The 19943-nt window shown below is 38.5% G+C and overlaps 1 protein-coding gene across 1 annotated transcript; it reads right to left on the bottom strand.

Annotated features, from left to right (window-relative positions):
* Positions 1–2957: 2957 nt before the first annotated feature.
* Positions 2958–19345, bottom strand: LOC140230541 (calcium-activated chloride channel regulator 1-like). Its single transcript, XM_072310685.1, has 13 exons — positions 19208–19345; positions 16264–16537; positions 13962–14245; positions 12359–12583; positions 10413–10643; positions 8548–8838; positions 6610–6837; positions 6036–6161; positions 5183–5327; positions 4540–4671; positions 4101–4316; positions 3094–3308; positions 2958–3038 (listed from the first exon to the last, which is right to left on the bottom strand). Exons 1-13 carry the CDS (start codon positions 19343–19345, stop codon positions 2958–2960), a joined length of 2586 nt encoding a protein of 861 aa, XP_072166786.1.
* Between the last annotated feature and the right edge of the window lie 598 nt (positions 19346–19943).

Raw genomic sequence — 19943 nt, 5'->3', positions numbered from 1 at the left:
GTTATGGTCAAAAGAAGCAAAAATTTTCTTATTATTCTCTTTATTTTTCTTGACCTTTAATCGCAAATATCTCCATTTCGCAAATATGGACTTATCGGTTTTTGCAAACAAACTCTTCATATGTATACAAGTATATGGAAAACCAAAACGGCAAATTCAGGAAACTCCTTCCTGCCGGAGAAGCTCGCAAGTCACAATTGTACAAGCAGGTAGTCGCACTCTTCGTCAGCGGACAGGGTGCGGAAAAAGATGTAAAATTAAATCCGTTTCTGAAGCAAACGTATGTATACAAGTATATATATATATATATATATATATATATAAATATATATACAAATATATATAAGTATATATATATATATATATATATATATATATGAAGAGGTTTCTTCCAAAAGGCGCTAAATCCATCATTTTTCAATGGATTTAGCGCCTTTTGGTTGTAAGCTCTTCATATAATGGATTGCAATATATCAAAAAATTCAAATGAAGTGGTAATTCCTTATGAAATGTCACTCAATATAATTCAAAAGGCATTGCCGGACTACTTAAAGTTATTCTGAACAAAAAAAAAAAAAAAAAGAAGAAGAGAGAATAACTTTTAGCCACGGCGCGCCGTGGTCAAAAGTCGTACTCAAATTATTGGCTCCGCTGCGGTAAGAATTTGAGTACAACTTTTGACCACTGCGCGTCGTGGTTAAAAATGAGGGAAGTTATGAAATTGTTAAGGTTTGCTAGGTTTTACCAAACATTAAGTTTTGCGAGAAATATTTTTAGTGCTACTGGTTGAACAATTATACTTCATAGACGTGAATAAACAGCAATTATTCACTGTCAGAGTACATTGTAAATGCCATGATTAAAAAAAAAATCATGGCTATTCCACCTGAATAGATGTAGTTCCCGAACAGTCAGTATAGATATGCAAAGGAGTGAGGTGATGATGCCATCACCTCAAAATTGTCCACTGATTGCGTAGAAAAGAACTGACGAAATTAATTCTTTTTAAGTGTCTGTTACATGATTCATCTCTAAGAGCAGATCTCAAGTCCTGGACCTTCCTTATTTGGATCATCAACCTTGGACTATGAAACTTCCGTGAGAACGAAACGGCGTGACATTCCGGGTGATTTATCCTTGTTCTGAATATAGTATTTACTTCTAGTTATATAGGAAGAAAGTATGATGTATTAGATTGAAGCAAACATTTATGCGATATTTACCCAGCAAAACACAGTGTTATTATCCATGTTATCATTTGAGATCAACATCAACACTGCTGGACTCAATCTGGATTTAAAAAAAAAAAAAAAAAAAAAAACTAAAACAAAAAAAAAAACTGTTGCTTTGATTTATTGTTGTCGCCGGTGAGTTTTCATACTTTTGAAAGTTAATGGCTTTCAAATTTCTGTTGTAAAGTAGAAGTACTATACACCTGCTATAGGTTTAAGATTTATCAAAGACGGGGTCGGAGTACTCCTCTACGTAACACTCATCTTCCTTGGTACCCATCACATTTTTCTCTGTATCGCACTGTGCAGAAGGGTGCACCTTTCCCCCGAACACTGGAGAAGAATGGATGTAAAGAAAGAGACCGATGCCACCACCAAGGACTGTGATGGATAGGACGACCGATATGGCTATCATGAGGGTTTGGTTGTGGCCAGATGGTTCCTCAGTGGGTGTGTCCGTTGTCATAGGATAGCTTCCCTCGGTGACTGTTGGCTCGTTGATGCCTTCTTCTGCAGTAGTTAATGGTACACCAGGGGGTGAAGGGGTCTTTTCAGTTGCAGACAGCTCGGTAGAAAGATTGGAAAATTGGTTGGGGGTAACCGATGAGGGCATACTACCACCTGTCCTAGTAGCAGAACCACTTGCAGCCACAGAAGTAACTGATGAAGATGTACTACTCTCAGTTTCAGTCATGGCAGTAGCGGAACTACTAAATGTTGTGGTGATAACTGCGACGGATGAGGACATACTACCATCTGTTCTAGTAGCAGGAGAACTAATGATGGCCGTAGAGGTAACCAATGGAGGCATAGTTCCATCTGTTCTGGTTGCAGGGGAACTACTGAAGGCCGTAGAGGTACCCGATGAGGAAGTACTACTATCTGTTTCAGTAGGGGAACTACTGGAGGTTGTAGGGACAACCGATGAGAAGGAACTACTATCAGTTTTAGTAGCTGCAGAACTACTGATGGCCGTAGAGGTAACCAATGTGGAGGTACTGTCATCGGTTCCAGCAAGGGAACTACTGAAGGTTGTAGGGATAACCGATGAGAAAGAACTACTATCAGTTCTAGTAGCTGCAGAACTACTGATGGCCGTAGAGGTAACCAATGGGGGCATAGTTCCATCTGTTCTGCTTGCAGTGGAACTACTGACGGCCGTAGAGGTACCCGATGAGGAAGTACTACTATCTGTTTCAGTAGGGGAACTACTGAAGGTTGTAGGGACAACCGATGAGAAGGAACTACTATCAGTTTTAGTAGCTGCAGAACTACTGATGGCCGTAGAGGTAACCAGTGTGGAGGTACTGTCATCAGTTCCAGCAAGGGAACTACTGAAGGTTGTAGGGATAACCGATGAGAAAGAACTACTATCAGTTCTAGTAGCTGCAGAACTACTGATGGCCGTAGAGGTAACCAATGGGGGCATAGTTCCGTCTGTTCTGGTTGCAGGGGAACTACTGAAGGCCGTAGAGGTACCTGATGAGGAAGTACTACTATCTGTTCCAGTAGAGGAACTACCGAAGGTTGTAGGGACAACCGACGAGAAAGAACTACTATCAGTTTTAGTAGCTGAAGAACTACTGATGGCCATGGAGGTAACGAATGCGGGTATCGTACCATCACTCGTAGCAGAAGATATTAGCGAGCCAGTAGGGGTAACCGATGACGATGCTGTGCTCCCTGCTCTGCTGGCAGAAGAACTGAAGAAGTAAGCAGAGGTAGTCAATAAGGACGTTGTGTCATCTGTTGTTGTGGCAGACGACATATCTGTTGGTTGTCCGGAAGTTGGAGCTTGGGTAGTGTCTGCCAGAGCGGCAATGATAACGGTTGTTGATACTATGTTGGACGTCGAACCCACGTTGCCAGCCTCGTCAGATGCTCGCAGGGAAAAGTGATGAGAGACATTCAGGGATCCTTCTGGGAGCTGTACTGTGACGCTCTCCTCCATGCCGGCGATTGCGATATCGGATAGGTTGCCCTCGACCAACTGATCGTTGTCTACCAGAGTACACTCTGTGAAGTTGGTCCTCAGTGTGGTGAAGTCAGTACAATATCTCAATTCATACAATGAAGCTGGACAAATGGAAAACAAACAAACAAACAAACAAATGTATCATCAGCTTTTTCTAAATGCTCGTAAACGAGGGAATTCCGATGGTCAAACATTCAACTCATGTACTTTATATTATCAATTACTTTGGCAATTGACGTGAGACTATTCACGATAGTCATATCGTATTAGTGAATATATATATATATATATATATTTTTTTTTTTTTTTTTTAGGCAAATCTTCCATACCTCTTCGGTATTTGCAATGTGTAAGACACAATATTGCAATGAATGCCTTTGACTAGAATACCCAGGGATGCTTTCAGCTAAATTTCACATAAGTCTCAAATTTATTTCAATTGCATTTGATAAAGAAAAAAAAAATGAAATCATGAATAATGAATCAATTTGAGAGCTGCACTTAATAATTCTACAAAATCAATAATTACGGAAGTGTGTTTCAATGCCTACTAATCCCTTTTGTTTTGAAAGATTGATTAGAATAAATCAAATTCTTATCCTTCTTGGGTTATCTTATATCTTGTTGAACATTCGCTGTAAATATATTCATACCTTCTTTTAGTATTTCTTATTTCAAATTCTTTTCTACAAGACGGCTACATTTCGTTCCAGGCACCTCAAAACAACAACAATAAGAAAAGAACAAAAACCGCGACCATAAAAGACAGTTGGTTAAGGCTTTCCAGCCAGGATGACAGCCACTTTGGAATTCTTTTCTGTAATGTGAATTTATGTTCATTGTAGTAAATATAGAAAGAGAGGCAGGAATGTGTTAAATAATTAACATAATACCTCGGCCGTGATCCAGGTCGTCTCCAACGGCTGTCCAGACCAGCCTCACCGCACTAATGTTGTATAACGCTGTATGCCTAAGGTCCGTGATGGTAGATGGCGCCAAAATGTCAGGTGCATTGGCCGAGTAGTTCTGAACAATGAACGCTCCGCCCGAGGCAGATCGCATGAATCCCGTCTGGGAGGGCGCTGCAGTTGTTCCAACAGATCGGCGACCTGAAGTGCATTTTATCAAACAATCGCCCAAACTGAGATGAGTATAACAAGCGAGGGTGGTTGAGTACAATAGGTAATTTCTCCATTTTATTTAACACTTCTAGTATCAGAAAACTAACAAAGTATACACCAATTCATTTAGGTAAAGCTGTCAAATCAAACATAATCATGCCATAAAAAAGACAATAAAGTAAGCGGAAAGTAGGATTTTGATTCTACTCACGTCGCCGACCGTTTTCAATCCGTGGCTCAGTCGTTAAACCTTCAACTGTGACCACCACGCTATACCGACCATCTCCGTTGAATTCAAGAAAAACTCCTGAGTACACCCCGTCGTCTTTGACCTTATCAAAACCTTTAGACAAATTGAGAAGCAAGTCTAGAGCACTGTGAACTCGGAATTTCACGTCAGAATTTTTAGCTCAGACTGCAGCATTAATCCTGTCAAAACATACTTGAAGGAAGACATAATACGACTTATCGATATTTTAATGCTTATTCTTCGAACCCTTGTCAACATTTCCTTTAGGTAGGAGCATGTGCGTTTTGATTTCAAGATTTGTTATGACGACGTTAGATTACATGAAAACACAATGAAATGTGTAGCCAAAGTCAATTTTCCATAATTTCCGGCATACGTTGAATTGCCATCTCAAGGAGCTATGCCATATACTGATATCATATGCGTTGTCATATTATTCTTCATGTTGTACAAAATATTTCATGCTACACACGCAGCTTAGCTGATATGCTGATGAAGAGTGTTAATATGGTAAACTGTACATATTTCTTAGGTGGTTATGTAATTACAATTGTATCGTACACTCTAAACAAGTGAATTGCTGACGACGGTGATGAAAGCTTACCTGTTCCCGAATCAGACAGTGGTAGATGCCACGTATTACCAGCATTCTGGACTATCGCTTCAGCGCTGGCCCCTAAAACGGGTTGGTAATTTTTTTGCACCAAAGCGTACACCGCCAGCATGGGAGTGGAGCCATGATTGATATTCTATAATATTAACATGAAGTTAGGCATTTCAAAATGATTAAGAAAAAACATGTACAGATCATGAACATGTCTCTTGATTTATCACCTACCATCACAGTTTGTGCAGTGATTTATTTTGTTGTCTGTTTGTGCGTGTGTCTTTATCATAGTTTCTGTGCAAATGAGAAAAGAAATGTATATCCGTATGATTTCGGACTTCCTTCAGCTGACTGCCAGCTCATCTAGGCGAGCTTTTCCTTGACTGCATGGCGAGGGACAATGAATATAAAATTATGCAAACATTGATATAAGATATACACAGAGTGCTGACATCGTGTACTCTTTCTTGGATACAATCGTAAAGAAGTCTTAATTTTAGTTAGCACGAGTCTTCTTAAACAAACAGTGTTGGGGGAGTTTATGCTCGGATTCTTAATGATAGAGTCTTACTGTGAGGCATACAAACGGAGATTTTCAGTTATCTATGCGATGTATGCTTTTAGGAAATAGAGGTTCCTCGATTGGCGATAATCCTCCGTAAGACAAGATAAACAAAATTGAATGTACATGTATTTACTGATTTATTTGTTTTATTCTTGAAAAAGGCGTAAACTGGAGAAGTCACAAATTGTGTAATTTTTATAACACATCTTGTTTCCGTGACGATCTATAAGTCTTCTTCAAATCACCGGCTGCGAACATGAAAACATGAAATGGGCATAAACCTACTCGTGATCCTAGAATGACGTCAACGCTCACCACCCCAGTCCCGCTCCGTTGTTTGGTTGTGATCATCAAACCCACTGTTTGGTCGTAGTGCTGAGTATTAACGAGGGTGACTGTCCAATTACCTGCCTGTTGAACAGAAGTAAAGTAGATTTGGTTGACGTTTTAGTAATTATTACTGGCATGCCTTGAAACGCTTTAAGTGATATGATTTTCATGTCAATAATTCGAAGATAATTTCACATAAAACTCAAAATACAATCGGAGTAGTAATGACAGTGCGTGAAGGAGCTGTTGCAAGCTCACAGGCTTATTTGATATGGCAAACAATTTATTGCACAAAGGTGATCACAGTAACGAAAGATTAGAAAAGAAAAAGGAATGTTCATAACCAGGAGCGAGACTGTATACCAGAAAAAAAGAAATGAATTTTTTTTTTTCATCAGCTGGGATAAATTGAGTTTCATGTGAATAGTGTTGGATCCTTTGATTACTCTGGTATTACGGAAGTTGTGGTGTCCTTGTTAGAAGTGTTGGGTAAATCTAACGAAAAATAAAATACCATTGACATACTCACTTCTGCAATGGGGATAGTGATATATTGAATCCTTCTCTGGGTGTCTGATTCGTATTCTAGCGAGTTTTCATCGAAATATTCTCCGTTTGGTCCTTCGACAATGACTTCGACGACGTAATACACGAACCGAGTTACTGCTATCACCGTGTCGTTGCCCTCTCCTTCACCGATGAAAAAAGAGCGAACTTGCTGTCCATATGCATCTATCTTTACATCGTCCATTCGCAACTGGAAAGGAACAGTGAAATTTGCCGTCGTACACGTTTCTGACTACAGAAATAATACCAAACACGTTGTTCAATAATATGTTGGGGACACAATATTGGAATCGTCGAACTCTGATAACTGAGCTTCAGAAGCAAGATAGAAAAAAAAAAGCCACCTTCGTTACGATCAATTTAGTTCGCGCCCTCTCTCCCCGCTGCACTATACCACCCGGTCCGGCAGTGTATTGATCCAAATCCAGATCCACATCCAGCTGTATACCATGATATTCAAATACACGAAGAAAACATGCTGTCACTGCCAATATGCAATTATCTGATCAATTAATTATTTAGGAATTTGTTGGTTACATCTTTTCACGCTGTCAGTCATTCGTTACCGATAAGTCAGTCTTTAATCTTTATAACGGATGTTGTGTGGTCCACCCAAAGTGACATTTTGATCATAAAAGGAACCTTAGAAAGCTAACTGTATATTCATTCATTTATTAACACCAAGATGATGTTCAAAGACAGTAACAAATTAGTCACCTTGTAACAAATTAGTCACAGTAAGAAATTAGTCAACGACTTGTCATTTTAAAAATTGCGCCGTAACAAGGTCGACAACATCTTCAAACTTTCAAATTCAAACTTTATTTTCACTTTCTTTCTTCAACAGAATGTATAAGAAACAATATTATGAACTTGACATAAAACAAAGTTAGCATAAAGCAAAGTACACCTCATAAAGTCGGAATAAGCTTCATGTATTTATGTGTGAGAATACATGGTAGGGCCTATGTTTCTATCTTTTCATTAAAAGTATGGGGCGGTGATTTGGCTCAGTCCCTAGCGCGCCTGCCTCCAGATCCGAAGGACTCGGGTTCGATTCTCGAGTGTAGCCGAGTGTAGCAATGTTGTGTGTAATCTTATCGTCTTCTCTATAATATGAGGCAAAACACTTTGTCCTTCTGATAGGACATGGAATGGAGATTCCTTGTGTGAGTTACTCACGACTTACACACACAAAAGAACCCACTTCATTCATTTATCGCAAAGAGCAGCTAGATACTAACCTGCTGGTAAGTTGCTCTATGTACCTAAATGCCCACACACGAAAAACAAGCCTTATTTATTTATTTATATGTTTTATTTTCACAGGGTGACTTCATCACTGGGTTAAACACTGTTGTTCTTGGAGGCCCTGCATAAACACATACATACAAATAGACACATGATAATTATACAATACCAACATCAAATTCAAGTTTGCAGTATCAAATCTGTATATATCTTAACATACTATACACTATAAATATATATATATTAAACTCAAAATTTAACAAATATTATGTAACGCATTACATCATCATATTCTTGAATTTCTCCTACTAAAAAAAAATAAAATAAAAAAAAAACAGGAGAAAAAAACAGAACTATACTTGGGCACAGTGGAGTGCCCTCCAAAATTGGGCTGAGAACGAATGTTTAGATGGGGCATGCCTTAAGTTTATTGGTAGACTGTTCCATTCGAGTGCTCCGGTGTATGAAAAAGCATTAGTTCGAGCTCATGATGAAGTCCCTTCGCGGTTCGTCAAGGTGACTAGACTAAGTCAACTAAAGGTATCAACCAGGCACATTGTGCCATTCGACTGTTCGAGAAGAGGATAATTGCACTATGAACAAAACAAAACAAAGAAAAGCTATAGGAGCACATCTTTCTTATACTCACCTGAATTGGAATGGGAACGAAGTTCAATTCTGGACGTTCAGACACCGTTGCTAGGAAGGCTTCTGTAAGACAAGCACTGCTACCTCCATCAATACAGAAATAAGGTTTTCCAGCTGTCATGGATGAAAGATCCTCCATCTGTTCATCGGCCGCGTCGGTGACGGCAATGGTGTCCATCACAACACCTGACGCACTAATTGCGGGGATGGTGTCCGTAATATACGGGGATCGGTTTTCTCCACCATCACTTAGCAGAAGTACATAGCTTCCATTTGTAGTATCCCCAAGTACCTGCGTGAAAAAGAAAAAGGAAATCTTTATGAAGGACATAATAATGATTACGAATTCTTGTTATATATATTAATATTGTTGTTATATATATTAATATTAATCCTGGATTTATGCCAACAAATTATCCCTGAATATAGAAAAAACTTATTATATGGTATTCAGTAATTCTTTGAATGTTGTCCCACATGAGATCAAAATAAATGATATATGTTTAACGCAGGTCAATAACGCAAAGTTTTTAGGGCTTTGGATTGACCGAGAATTATCCTGGAAAACTCATATCAATTTTGTAAGTAAAATTTTGTCCAGAAATATTGGAATTTTAAACAAGCTTAAACATTTGTTCCCTGTTTATATTTTGCAGAGTATATATTCTTCTTTAATATCTCCACACTTTAATTATGGAATTTTGGCGTGGGGAAATGCAATCAATTTACTATTAGATTCCCTTCTTCGTATTCAAAAGCGTGCAATAAGAATTATAAACCACGCCGGATATTTTGCTCATACCAACTGTTTTTTTTTTTCATCTAAACAGAATTCTGAAAATTCCAGACCTATTTTATTATAATCTTGGAATTTTCATGTATAAACTAACAACTAATGAATTACCATCCGTTTTTATTCACATGTTCAAAAGAAATCGCTCTTTTCATTGCTACCCCACTCGTCAGAGTGACGCTTATCACCTTCCCCGTACTCGCACTATTTTTGCAAAGAAAACAATTATGTTTACTGGTCCCAGATACTGGAATGACCTCCCTCAAGATATTACTTCTTCCTTATCCTTATTCACCTTCAAACGCAAACTAAAACGGCTATTACTTAGTGGATACATACTACCCGGCTCTTAGCAACATTTTTTTTTTTTTAATACCCCCAGTCTTTTGTCTTTGTCTGCAGCTCCAAGTTATTTGACGATACCGTTATAGCACTTTTGTGTGTGTATGTGTGTGTAAACACGGCGAAATATGTACAATCTCGTTTAAGCGATACTAAAGTATTCATGTGGTTCGATAGTTCGTTTTTGATACTGATTTTGCACTGGTACAATTTAAGTTGGTCGAGATAAACATGTCCGTTCTCGGTATAATTTCACGCCTATAAATTCGGGAACCTACAGTTTTTACAAGCATCATTGCTTTTATGTAGGCCCCATCATATTTCTGACATTTATTTGTAATAGCCTCAGATGAAAACGACCATTTATATTTGTGTGTAATGTTTGTTTGTTTGTTTTTTTTCCTCAAACACAAGATATGGTTGTGTATGTTTTGTACTTTTGTTTTATTGTCAATCACTTTGTAATCCCATCACTGAGAAAGTGGAAATATGAAATAAACTTGAAACTTGAAACTTGAAACTTGAATTTAAAGATTTAGTGGCAGCAGTCCAACACTGGTATCCAAGGCCTATCCCCAACCCATGCAAGAATCCAAGAATTTACTATACATATTAAGTCTTTGCCCGTTTCGTGAAATGAAAGTCCATCAGTTTCTCTCGTCGTTACGTTTAATTTTCCTCAACTCAAATTGCAACAAAAATATGAATTCAATAGGTGGAGAGAGGCTCACGTTCAGAGCGGCCTCTATGCCACATCCGATGCATGTAGCCCCTGTAGTCACCGTGGGCAGGGCATTGAGCAGGTCGTCTCGAGAGCTGTCGTCGTTCTGAACTAATGTAAGATGAACGTTGACTGTGGCATACGTGTGAAATACGATGATGCTAAGGTGGCTTCCAGCGGGGATGTAGTGTCGAATAAAGATGGCTGCAGACTGAATCAGCTTGTCGATTCTGTTTGATGTCTTGCGGTAGACGACATACCAAATCAGAGAAAAATATATAAAATTGCATTCATGTTTGATTTCACTAGTCGCAGTCCCCTTTTCAATCCGAGGACGGGGTTAGGGTTGGGGACAAGACATTCAAAATATATTCAACGCTGGAAAGAAAATATGCCTTGGGGTTTTTCCCCGAAATTATTCATAAAATTTGTATTGCTGGAGTAAACGTTCTTTGTTTGTTGTCTGTTAGTTGCTAGTTTTCTTGCCAATCTGATATGAGCATTAATGAAGTTTTACGAAATTACAGCATAGGGTTAAATCCAGTTCTATGCAAGCAGTTATTTGTATCAATTGAAGTAAAGCAATAACTGCATTAATTTGCATTTAGTACCATGATGGCAATGTTTATGGGAAATGATGCAAAATAATCTATAATCACAATCTTTTATTTTCAATCAAAATCATCATTTCATAATTATTTAGCTAATAATACTATACAACCAGTCATTTAACTACTTTTTATATCATGTCTTTAGTTCTCGACTAGAGAATATCAATAACTATTCCTCTGGTGCAAATGTGTGTAAGTGACTATTCCAGAAGATATTCGGACCAGTTAAACGTTAGTCTGAAAAGAAAGAGTGAACTATTATGAGCACAAACGTTAAAAATTAGCATTTAGTTACCACAAACACAATTTTCTTTTTTTTTTCAATGCATTCGTAGCCGAGTATCAAGTCCTGATTATGTCTGAGCTATCATTACCTGAAGCTATCCAGCCAGGAACAATACTATGCGACCATGCATCACAAAATCAACAAAAAGTCGCACATTCCGATTTTACGTGAGCAATCAAAACACGTGAAAGTGGCCAACGTAGTCCGTCTTGAGTTTTTCATATTTTCTGAAAGAGCAATTTTTCTTCTACTATTATTCTAAGGTTTGAAATGATACAACTAATGTAAAATTGTGTTTTCAGCTGTTTTTTGTAAAACACTTTTTGTAGAAAATTGTGATTAAGTATGTCTTTTCATTTATCAAAAACCCTGTACACACTGTTCACTTTCAACTCTAAAATATGATGTCACTGCTTTGAAGTTGTTGTTAGTTATGGATAGAATGTGTTAATAGAGCATGCCTAATTTCAGCTTCAATAATTGGAAAATCCATACATCGTTGCTGCCATGGAGTTTTACATCCAGTCTTTTTGTCTCATTCTTTGCACAGAGCACGGCTGTGTAAGATTAAGCGCGCGAATAAACTCTGTATACTTGAGAGCCTCTTTTCCAGAGTGTGAGCTTTCATTTCCATATTTAGATAGTTTAGCAGATTGGGTTAATTTGAATTGAGTTTTACATCATTTTAAAACTTAGAGTCTACTCTCAAAAATGTATGTCTGTCGACTTTTTGTGGGTTTTGTGATGCAGGGTCACATATGTTTTGCTCTTTTAATCTTTGTTTCATTAGCAGAAGAAGTAAATGATCGTCAGTCTCTGTACACCATCAATGGAAAACTGTGTGGTGATGAAATCATCAGCTCACTCATTTGTTTACTCATATCGCCTATTCCAGAGCTATTTTGCAAAATCAACAAATTTTACAATTTCACAACTTTCCTACTTTTTCATCGAATTCTGAGCAAAATTTTAACTGTTGTGCTTGTTGATTTCCACCCTTGCTTGTCACACTAACTCCTAAACTGACCAGATTTTTCTTCGTTTGGAAGTTCTACTCACTGACATACTGCCACTGATGTCTAGGACAAGTACCACTCGTCGGACAGGCTGTTGAAGGATGGTGAACGAAGGTTCAGTGTCCTCTTGGTTTGGGTCGGGAAAGTTATCCTCACTAGTAAAGTCTTTGGTTCCTCTCATTACTTCCCAGGCACTCCTTCTACAGTGGTGTTTTTGTAGATTATCTGCCTCATAATTGTGGTTTGATGTGTCGCAAAATTGGTAGATCTGTGGTACGACAAGACATGAGAATTGCTCTCCAAATATGTATGTGTGTAATTATAAGAAGAAGAATGAGTCTCGAGTACACCATTTGCAGTTTTACAAGATTTTATTTGTGGATAAAAACCATGTTTGAACTACAAATGGCGTGCACGAAACTCCTTCTTCTTCTTCTTATAATTACATTCGAAGTTCAACACGTGCAAAATTACATGATGAACATTTTAAAGGTATACATATGTATATATATATATATATGTATATTTATATACATATACATAAATATATATATATATATATATATATATAAAGGCTCGACATTAGCAGTTGTTAGAAACTCGACTTGCGATTAAACGCAAACTCACGTCAAACGCAAGTAACGCCAGCAAATTACCTTTGATTCTCGTTCATTATTAAGATGTAAATCATTGTGAACGAGGCTATTCTGAAATCAGCCGTACTAACTCATTGCAGTATCTAGTGTATGTCTGTATTGCCGTTGCAAGATTGCATATATCTAGGAACATTTTGCTGTAGCTACGTGTACGCGTGCATACATGCAAGCTATCTCCGTTTGAAGACAATCAAGGGGGTTGGCGTGGCCGTTCGCTTCCGCATTTTTATCAACGGCTTGCATTTCTGTAATTGATGAAATCTAATCTATACAGGATTTTCCGCATTGTTTTACAGATTGTTTAGGTTATTGTAATGCCGTTTTTGGACCAATGTCGACAGTTTTATTGACTATTACGGTACGCGACCAGGGTTGCAAGATCGCCGCTAAACTTCTTGGCAAAATTCAGTCTCTTTCACAGCTGTAATTGGTCAAATATTACCTCTGCAATGACAAAACTAGATATACCCCTATGTAGCATATTTTTATAATCATTTTGCTTATCATGAATGTGTGGTGTAATGACATTATCATGCTTTTTACGACCCTTAGTATTATAGAATTATGTCAGTATCATAAGCATAGAATTCGTACTTTCTATAACAAACAAATCAATCTGGAGAATTATGATTACAATAATTTGAAATAAGTTTTTGACATTCTTCGGATATCCGTGTATTTGATTTTTACTGGTAAATAACCAAAATGTTATGTCGTTTTTAAGAGGTTGCGACAGTTCCACCAACTATTTTATACATGTCTCCAGTCGATCATACAGTTTATTTTGATTCCAGTGGCCCAAGTATTATCTGCCTAAATATGATAAGTTTTCAGGGAGGTATTAAGCTGCAAAATTTTGAAATTGAACCATCAAAAATTTTAGGTGAACCGCCTACTATGCGACCAGCGGTGTACTCATCTGCAGGTTTCTATGTGCTATGTAAGACTATAGTAGATATAACCAAAGTGGTATTGATTTTGTTAACTCACAGAGTCTACGCAGTGCGAGCCAAAGAGAAGAGAAGTGCTCGTCGTTTGCTCATTGTCAGGAATGAAGACACATTCCTTGGCCACTTCCCCAATAGGATCCTCCCGACACCGTATGTCGTTCCCGTCTCTCATGTCGCCGGTTATATCACGCGAACACCTTGTTGGTTCATAGCGATGTGTGGTCCAACTCTGGTACTGGTTTGCCTCCCCGTAACCTGATCCCGTGAAGTGTTCGGGGAAAAGACTCCATCTCAGGCGGCCCCATTCCCGTACCATCGCTTTTCCTTAGACAAGACAAGCAGAAATCAGTGACGCTTTATTGATCTAGAAGATGCATAGTGAGGTGCCCGCACCTCGTCAGGGGCCCGAATACCGTCACCCCGCTTATAATTGTTACAAGCGCACTAAACAATTTATGCCCGTGAATGTGTTCAGTACGCTTGAAACCAAGCAAATTGTAGTGAAAACGGAACAGTTTTTCGCGAAAATCTAAAATTTATATTAGGAATACTTGTTATAAGTATCATCACGGTCACCCGCACGCCTCTTTTACGTATGTGTCTATTGGAACACCTCGGTCACCCGCACACGCCTTTTACGTGCTTTGTCTATAGGAGCGCGGGTGGCGAGTTGCGGGCCCCTTCCTAAAGCCCCTTTTACACTTCCACGGATCGCATCACGGATGACCACGGATCGTCGATCCTGGATTACCCGTACTGTTTCCGGCATAACCGTATTGACTCCGTGAAGTTTTCCGTCATTATCCTTGATCTTCCGGCATGTCTGCGGAAAAAATTAAGCTTGCTTAATTTTTCTTCGCGGACATCACGGATGAAAATCAATACGAACTCTTCCTTGTTTTCACCGTCTACTCCGTGTTGCCTCCGTATTCCTTCCTTGTAGGCATCGGCTACCCCGTGTTGCCTCCGTACTCATTCTGGGACAATTCGTGAAGACATCGGGACGTCCGTATTAGCATCGGCTCTAAATTAGGGTGTTTTGCCAATACAAGCTCATAAAGTCCATGAAATTTGCTCAGATCTTCCCCTATCAGTACAGCAATCAACCCCTCATACTGTTCGTATAGTAGTCGTCTGAGAAGCTAAAGTGACCCACACACACCTCCTTGCTTTGTTTATTTAGTTTTGCTTTGTTTATGTCATGATTTTCCACAAAAATCATGACAGTTTGCAACAAACAGGTTTGACTTTATGGTGTCCACAAGCAGAGAAGTGTGTAGGCTGCTGCATATTTTCTGGTGCTCTCAGTATACTTAGCTCTGGAGGAATGAGAATGATAAAGTATTAAAATCAAAAGCAAAAATCATCTGTCAACATTTTGGGGATATTCGTGTAAGGACCGCGAAGGGACCCAGTTGCATCCGTGTTCTTCTTTGATATCCGTGTAAGCTCCGTATCGTTTCCGCTGTGATCCGCGTTCATTCCTTGTTTGTCCGTGTAGGCACCGTACTTGTCTGTGTAGCCTCCGTACTTGTCCGTGTAGACACCCACTTGGGATCGTATTCACACCGGCTTTGAGAGGAAAATTGATATTTTACATGCCGGAACACCACGGATGACGATCCTTGGTCATCTGTGCAGCAATCCGTGAAAGTGTAAAAGGGGCTTTAGCGAGCAACTATTCCGCATCGTTCGCGTTTGACGACGATAGCTGCAAATTTTCGATATCGATCAGTGAACTTGTGATTCCATTGGAATTATCAGCATTTTTCCTGTATGTGAGTGGGATTTCATAGAATTTCAGTGACGAAATGTGATTCAAATATGCACAAACATTAACAATGACGAGGTGCGGGTCACCGAAGTATATATCTGATCTATAGAGATTGAAGTAAAATCTATCCATCCTCTCCATACGCCCCAAACCAAAAAGTGTTTAATTATTGAAGTCTAAAATATGTCTGAAGGATCGACAAAAAAAAAGGGTACATCACAAAAAAAAAAAAAAAAAAAAATGTGCCATGATGAGGACTCGCTTTCTCTCCTTCTCGTTCTCTCATCTTAACCTACACTCACTCACGCCCTCTATTGATTGATGTCATTGATGGCGACTACAAGCCTTTGTGGTTCATTTTCACTTTATCATGTTTACAATTCAACGTTTATGAAAACATCTACCTGTAGGAAATCGCTTCAATTTCTAATTACGTTACTATTGGTTCTGTACTAATTTTCATTTATATGTCTTGACAAAATTTTAACAAATAAATTGCAAGATTTATGCGGTGATAACAATTATAAATGGCTGTTGAATTCATAAATGGTCGAAATGCATGTCCTACCCCTGCATGTGTCAACGTTCTGCAGGAGGTATCCGGATGTTAGCGTCATATCCAGCCCTGGCTCCCCGCACCCGGCGTGGTTTATTACCGAAGGATCCATGGCAGCTCCATCTACGACCCTGATGTTGGCGCTCCCAAACGATTGGTAGGTGGCCGTCTCGTAGACGTTGGGTTTTCCACTCCATGTGATGGGAACGAGAATTTGAATCTCACCCCAGTACAGTCTGTTGTGGGTCGCATTGAATAGAATCCCCGAGCCTGTCTTGAAGGTGTCCTGATGAAAAAAAAAAAAAAGAAGAAGAAGAAGAATTGAACGGATCTGTCGGCACGGAACTTCCTTACTTCAACAGGCACAAAGTTGAATTTTTTGCAGTCATTCTAAACATGGTAACGATTTCTCGTCTTTAGTATATATATACACAAACGTAGAAAGAACATCTAATTCGTCCTCCGAGCCCCCCCCCCCCCTCCCCCACGGCCCGAAAAACAACAATAACAACAACAACAACAACAACAACAACAGCAGCAACACAGGGAAGGGATGGGGGAACCGTATTGGGAGATAGGATCATGAGACTGTAGAATACTTTTTAAAACGATTGAAAATATTCGTTCTTGAAGGAGTGAGTAACAGAAAGTAGTGAGTTTAGAGTAAACTTGGAGTGAATTTTGAATTAAAATGCTTATCTTTAATAATTTTGGAGTAACCTCTGGGACCACTCAAAGCTTTTTTTAGTGATCCCTGAGGTCAACCAAAAATTAGTGAAATGAATATTTTCGCTCAAAAAATCCACTCCAATTTCACTCTGAACTCACTCTTTTCTGTTATCCACTCCTTCAAGAGTGAACATTTTCACTGCTTTTTCCTTGATAACATGAAAGGGAACGAGATAAGAAGCGGACACTTCATCAAGATAATTATGCTACCCTTGCTCTATAAAGCTCAAGCATCAAGAACTCTAAAGAGATGGCATACCTCGTTTGTCGCCGTTCATAGAAGCAGTCCATTTTCGTACATTACAGTCATAATTATTGTGTATGTAATCATTTTATATTTGTACTTATGTAATGTGTATGTACGCAGACATAAGAACTTTCCAAAGTGGACAGTAAAACAGAATGGTATTGAATATTGAATTGAACATCTATATAGGCCTAAAGCTATTTAATTGCTTCGCTTTAAGAATTTGTTCATTTCACAATGTATCTTTTCAATCATTCATATCTAATCAAAACGAGAGAAGTGTATATTATTTTTTTGTCAAAATATAAACTAAATTGATCTGAGCTGAATAATTATGCATATATGTTTTAAACATATTTATATGTTTTTCGTACGTTTAAAATGTTATACAATAGATGCATGCAAAAAAAATCATTATAAATTGAAATGACACAACATAATATGCTAAAGTTTATTTATGTAAATGCGTTAAGTGTTTGAATTTGTAAGACTTTCATGGCATTAAGTACCATACCCGAGCAATGATAATAGCACGATTACTTTAATACAGGTGTAATGAGTAGGCTAGGCTAACAGACTGAAATATTGTTTGCCCTCATCTTCATTAATGACACTTCCCTCAATATGAATATTACCGAATTAAGGTGATGGAATCATGGAGCAATCCATATTACCATCACTAGAAAATCTTTATATTGCCAAAGAAGGCGCTAAGAATTGTTTTAAACCTTCATTCCGCTCACACACTGGTGCTTCATTTTCTGAACGAACAATTTATTACGTAGAAATAACAGATTTGGATCTTTTTCAACTAGGCCATAATCATGTTAAATTGTACCTGCAGCCACTTACCCAAATTATGTAACAATTTATTGCATCGAAATATAATCACATACACAAATATACAACGCGACGATCAAACATGGCCATTGAATTATATCTCGATCCCCTTGTCATGCTTGTTACACACCAAATTTAAATTGTCTACGCCGGAATCAGATTTGAGAGTGGCTTAAATGACAGTTTTATGGAATGTTTTAAGTTCAAGGTAAATGTGGACTGAGTGAAAACAACTGTATTAGGAGAAAACATCAGTGAAAGTTTGGGGAAACTTGATTCAAAGTAATTATGAATTTCTGAAATTTCGGTGCTTTCATTGTTGTTTATGACGTCATTATAGAAGATTTTTTTTTTTTTTGAAAATACATGGATTATTATAAGATATCACATTTTTCGTGACAGGTATATACATTTCATTAAAATGTTGCTGACGTATACAATGGTATATGCCAAGGGTAATATTCTCAACCCCCCCCCCCCCTCGCTTTCTAACAACTATAAATGAAGTGGTGATAATCGACCTGATGACCCCTCCCCCCCCCCAAAAAAAAAAGGGGGGGGGGGGAGGAGGGCAAAAATGAGGAAAGAAAGGGTAGGGTCGTAAGTCGAGAAGTAAGACATGAACAAGAAATTCCGAAATATACTGTTGGTTTATGTTCTGTCGAAGAGTGTCGCGAAAACGGCTGAAACAAAAGCGCTACAGAGATCTAGTATCAAAAACGTTTAAGACACTCTGACTTGAAGATGGACTGCACATCCTCCGTCGGGACAGAAGGCTAAAAATCAGATAGGGGATATCAAGTTGTAATGGATCATCGAACTGATGAAACGCTTTTAATCACACATAATTTATTCAAACAAACGGATCACAAATATGTGATATGAATTAATCTAAATTTGAATATTCGAATGGAAAAGAAATAGAAGTCAATTTAGTGATAAATGGAAGAGATCACAGACAATGACAGAAGTGATTTATTTGCAAAATGAATTAGCAAAGAAACACCCCACTGTGTGTATATTTCTGAAAGCATCTGTTATAGGAATTCCAAGTATATGTAATTAAATAGGAAATCCTTCAATTGTAATCTATGCGACCATGGCAACAGCGTGCTGCTGAAATTGGGTGAAAACTCATACCTTGATGTGTTCTATCAATGTGTTGTCTTCTTCAACGTCCGAATCGATTGCGACGAGAATGTTGGTGTATCTGCCATTCTGAAGATGAATTTCATTTCTGTCATCGCACGAGCCCCTGGCAAACATCCATAAAGCCATCAAAAGGCAAAGAAGAGCAAAACGCCATAAAATCATTCTTCTTCTTCTTTTTAACTTTAAATGCGACGAATTGTCAAGGACTAAAGCAACGAAAATGAGAGAAGTTTTGGCCACCAATATCCTGCTGCTGTCGAGCTCTTCCACCGAACTCCAGAACTTTGTTAGAGCAGTCAGCTCGATACAAAGAAAAGACATCTACCGGCTAAGAGTGATGACGAAATCATATCACAAAGGCAATGAGAAAACTTGGGGGGTGGGGTGGGGGAAGGTTCATTGTTTAAATGTTGTATACCACGACGTTGCCACAGTCTGAGGAGCCCGCTACGCAAGATCGCTTTTGGAAGACATCCTTGTTATCAAAGCCATGTGGCTTGCATAGGTGTATTCATACCGAAAGTGTAGTACACCAAGTGTATATAAGAAAAATTGATCCCCTTTGCTATTATGCATTTTATTGAGATATTATAGGGGAAAAATCGCGCGAGACGCTGTCAGCGTCCTGTGGCATTGATTGGCTCGCGCGTTTGTGCGTACGCAGCTGAATGAACAGATGAAGGGTTTTCTAACCAACTTTTTCTTTAGGCTCTAATGCTAGATT

Source organism: Diadema setosum, chromosome 7 (genome assembly GCF_964275005.1).
Source record: "Diadema setosum chromosome 7, eeDiaSeto1, whole genome shotgun sequence".
Classification (NCBI taxonomy): Eukaryota; Metazoa; Echinodermata; class Echinoidea; order Diadematoida; family Diadematidae; genus Diadema; species Diadema setosum.
The sequence above is the reverse complement of the archived record's forward strand: the minus strand, read 5'-3'. Positions and strand labels throughout refer to the sequence as shown.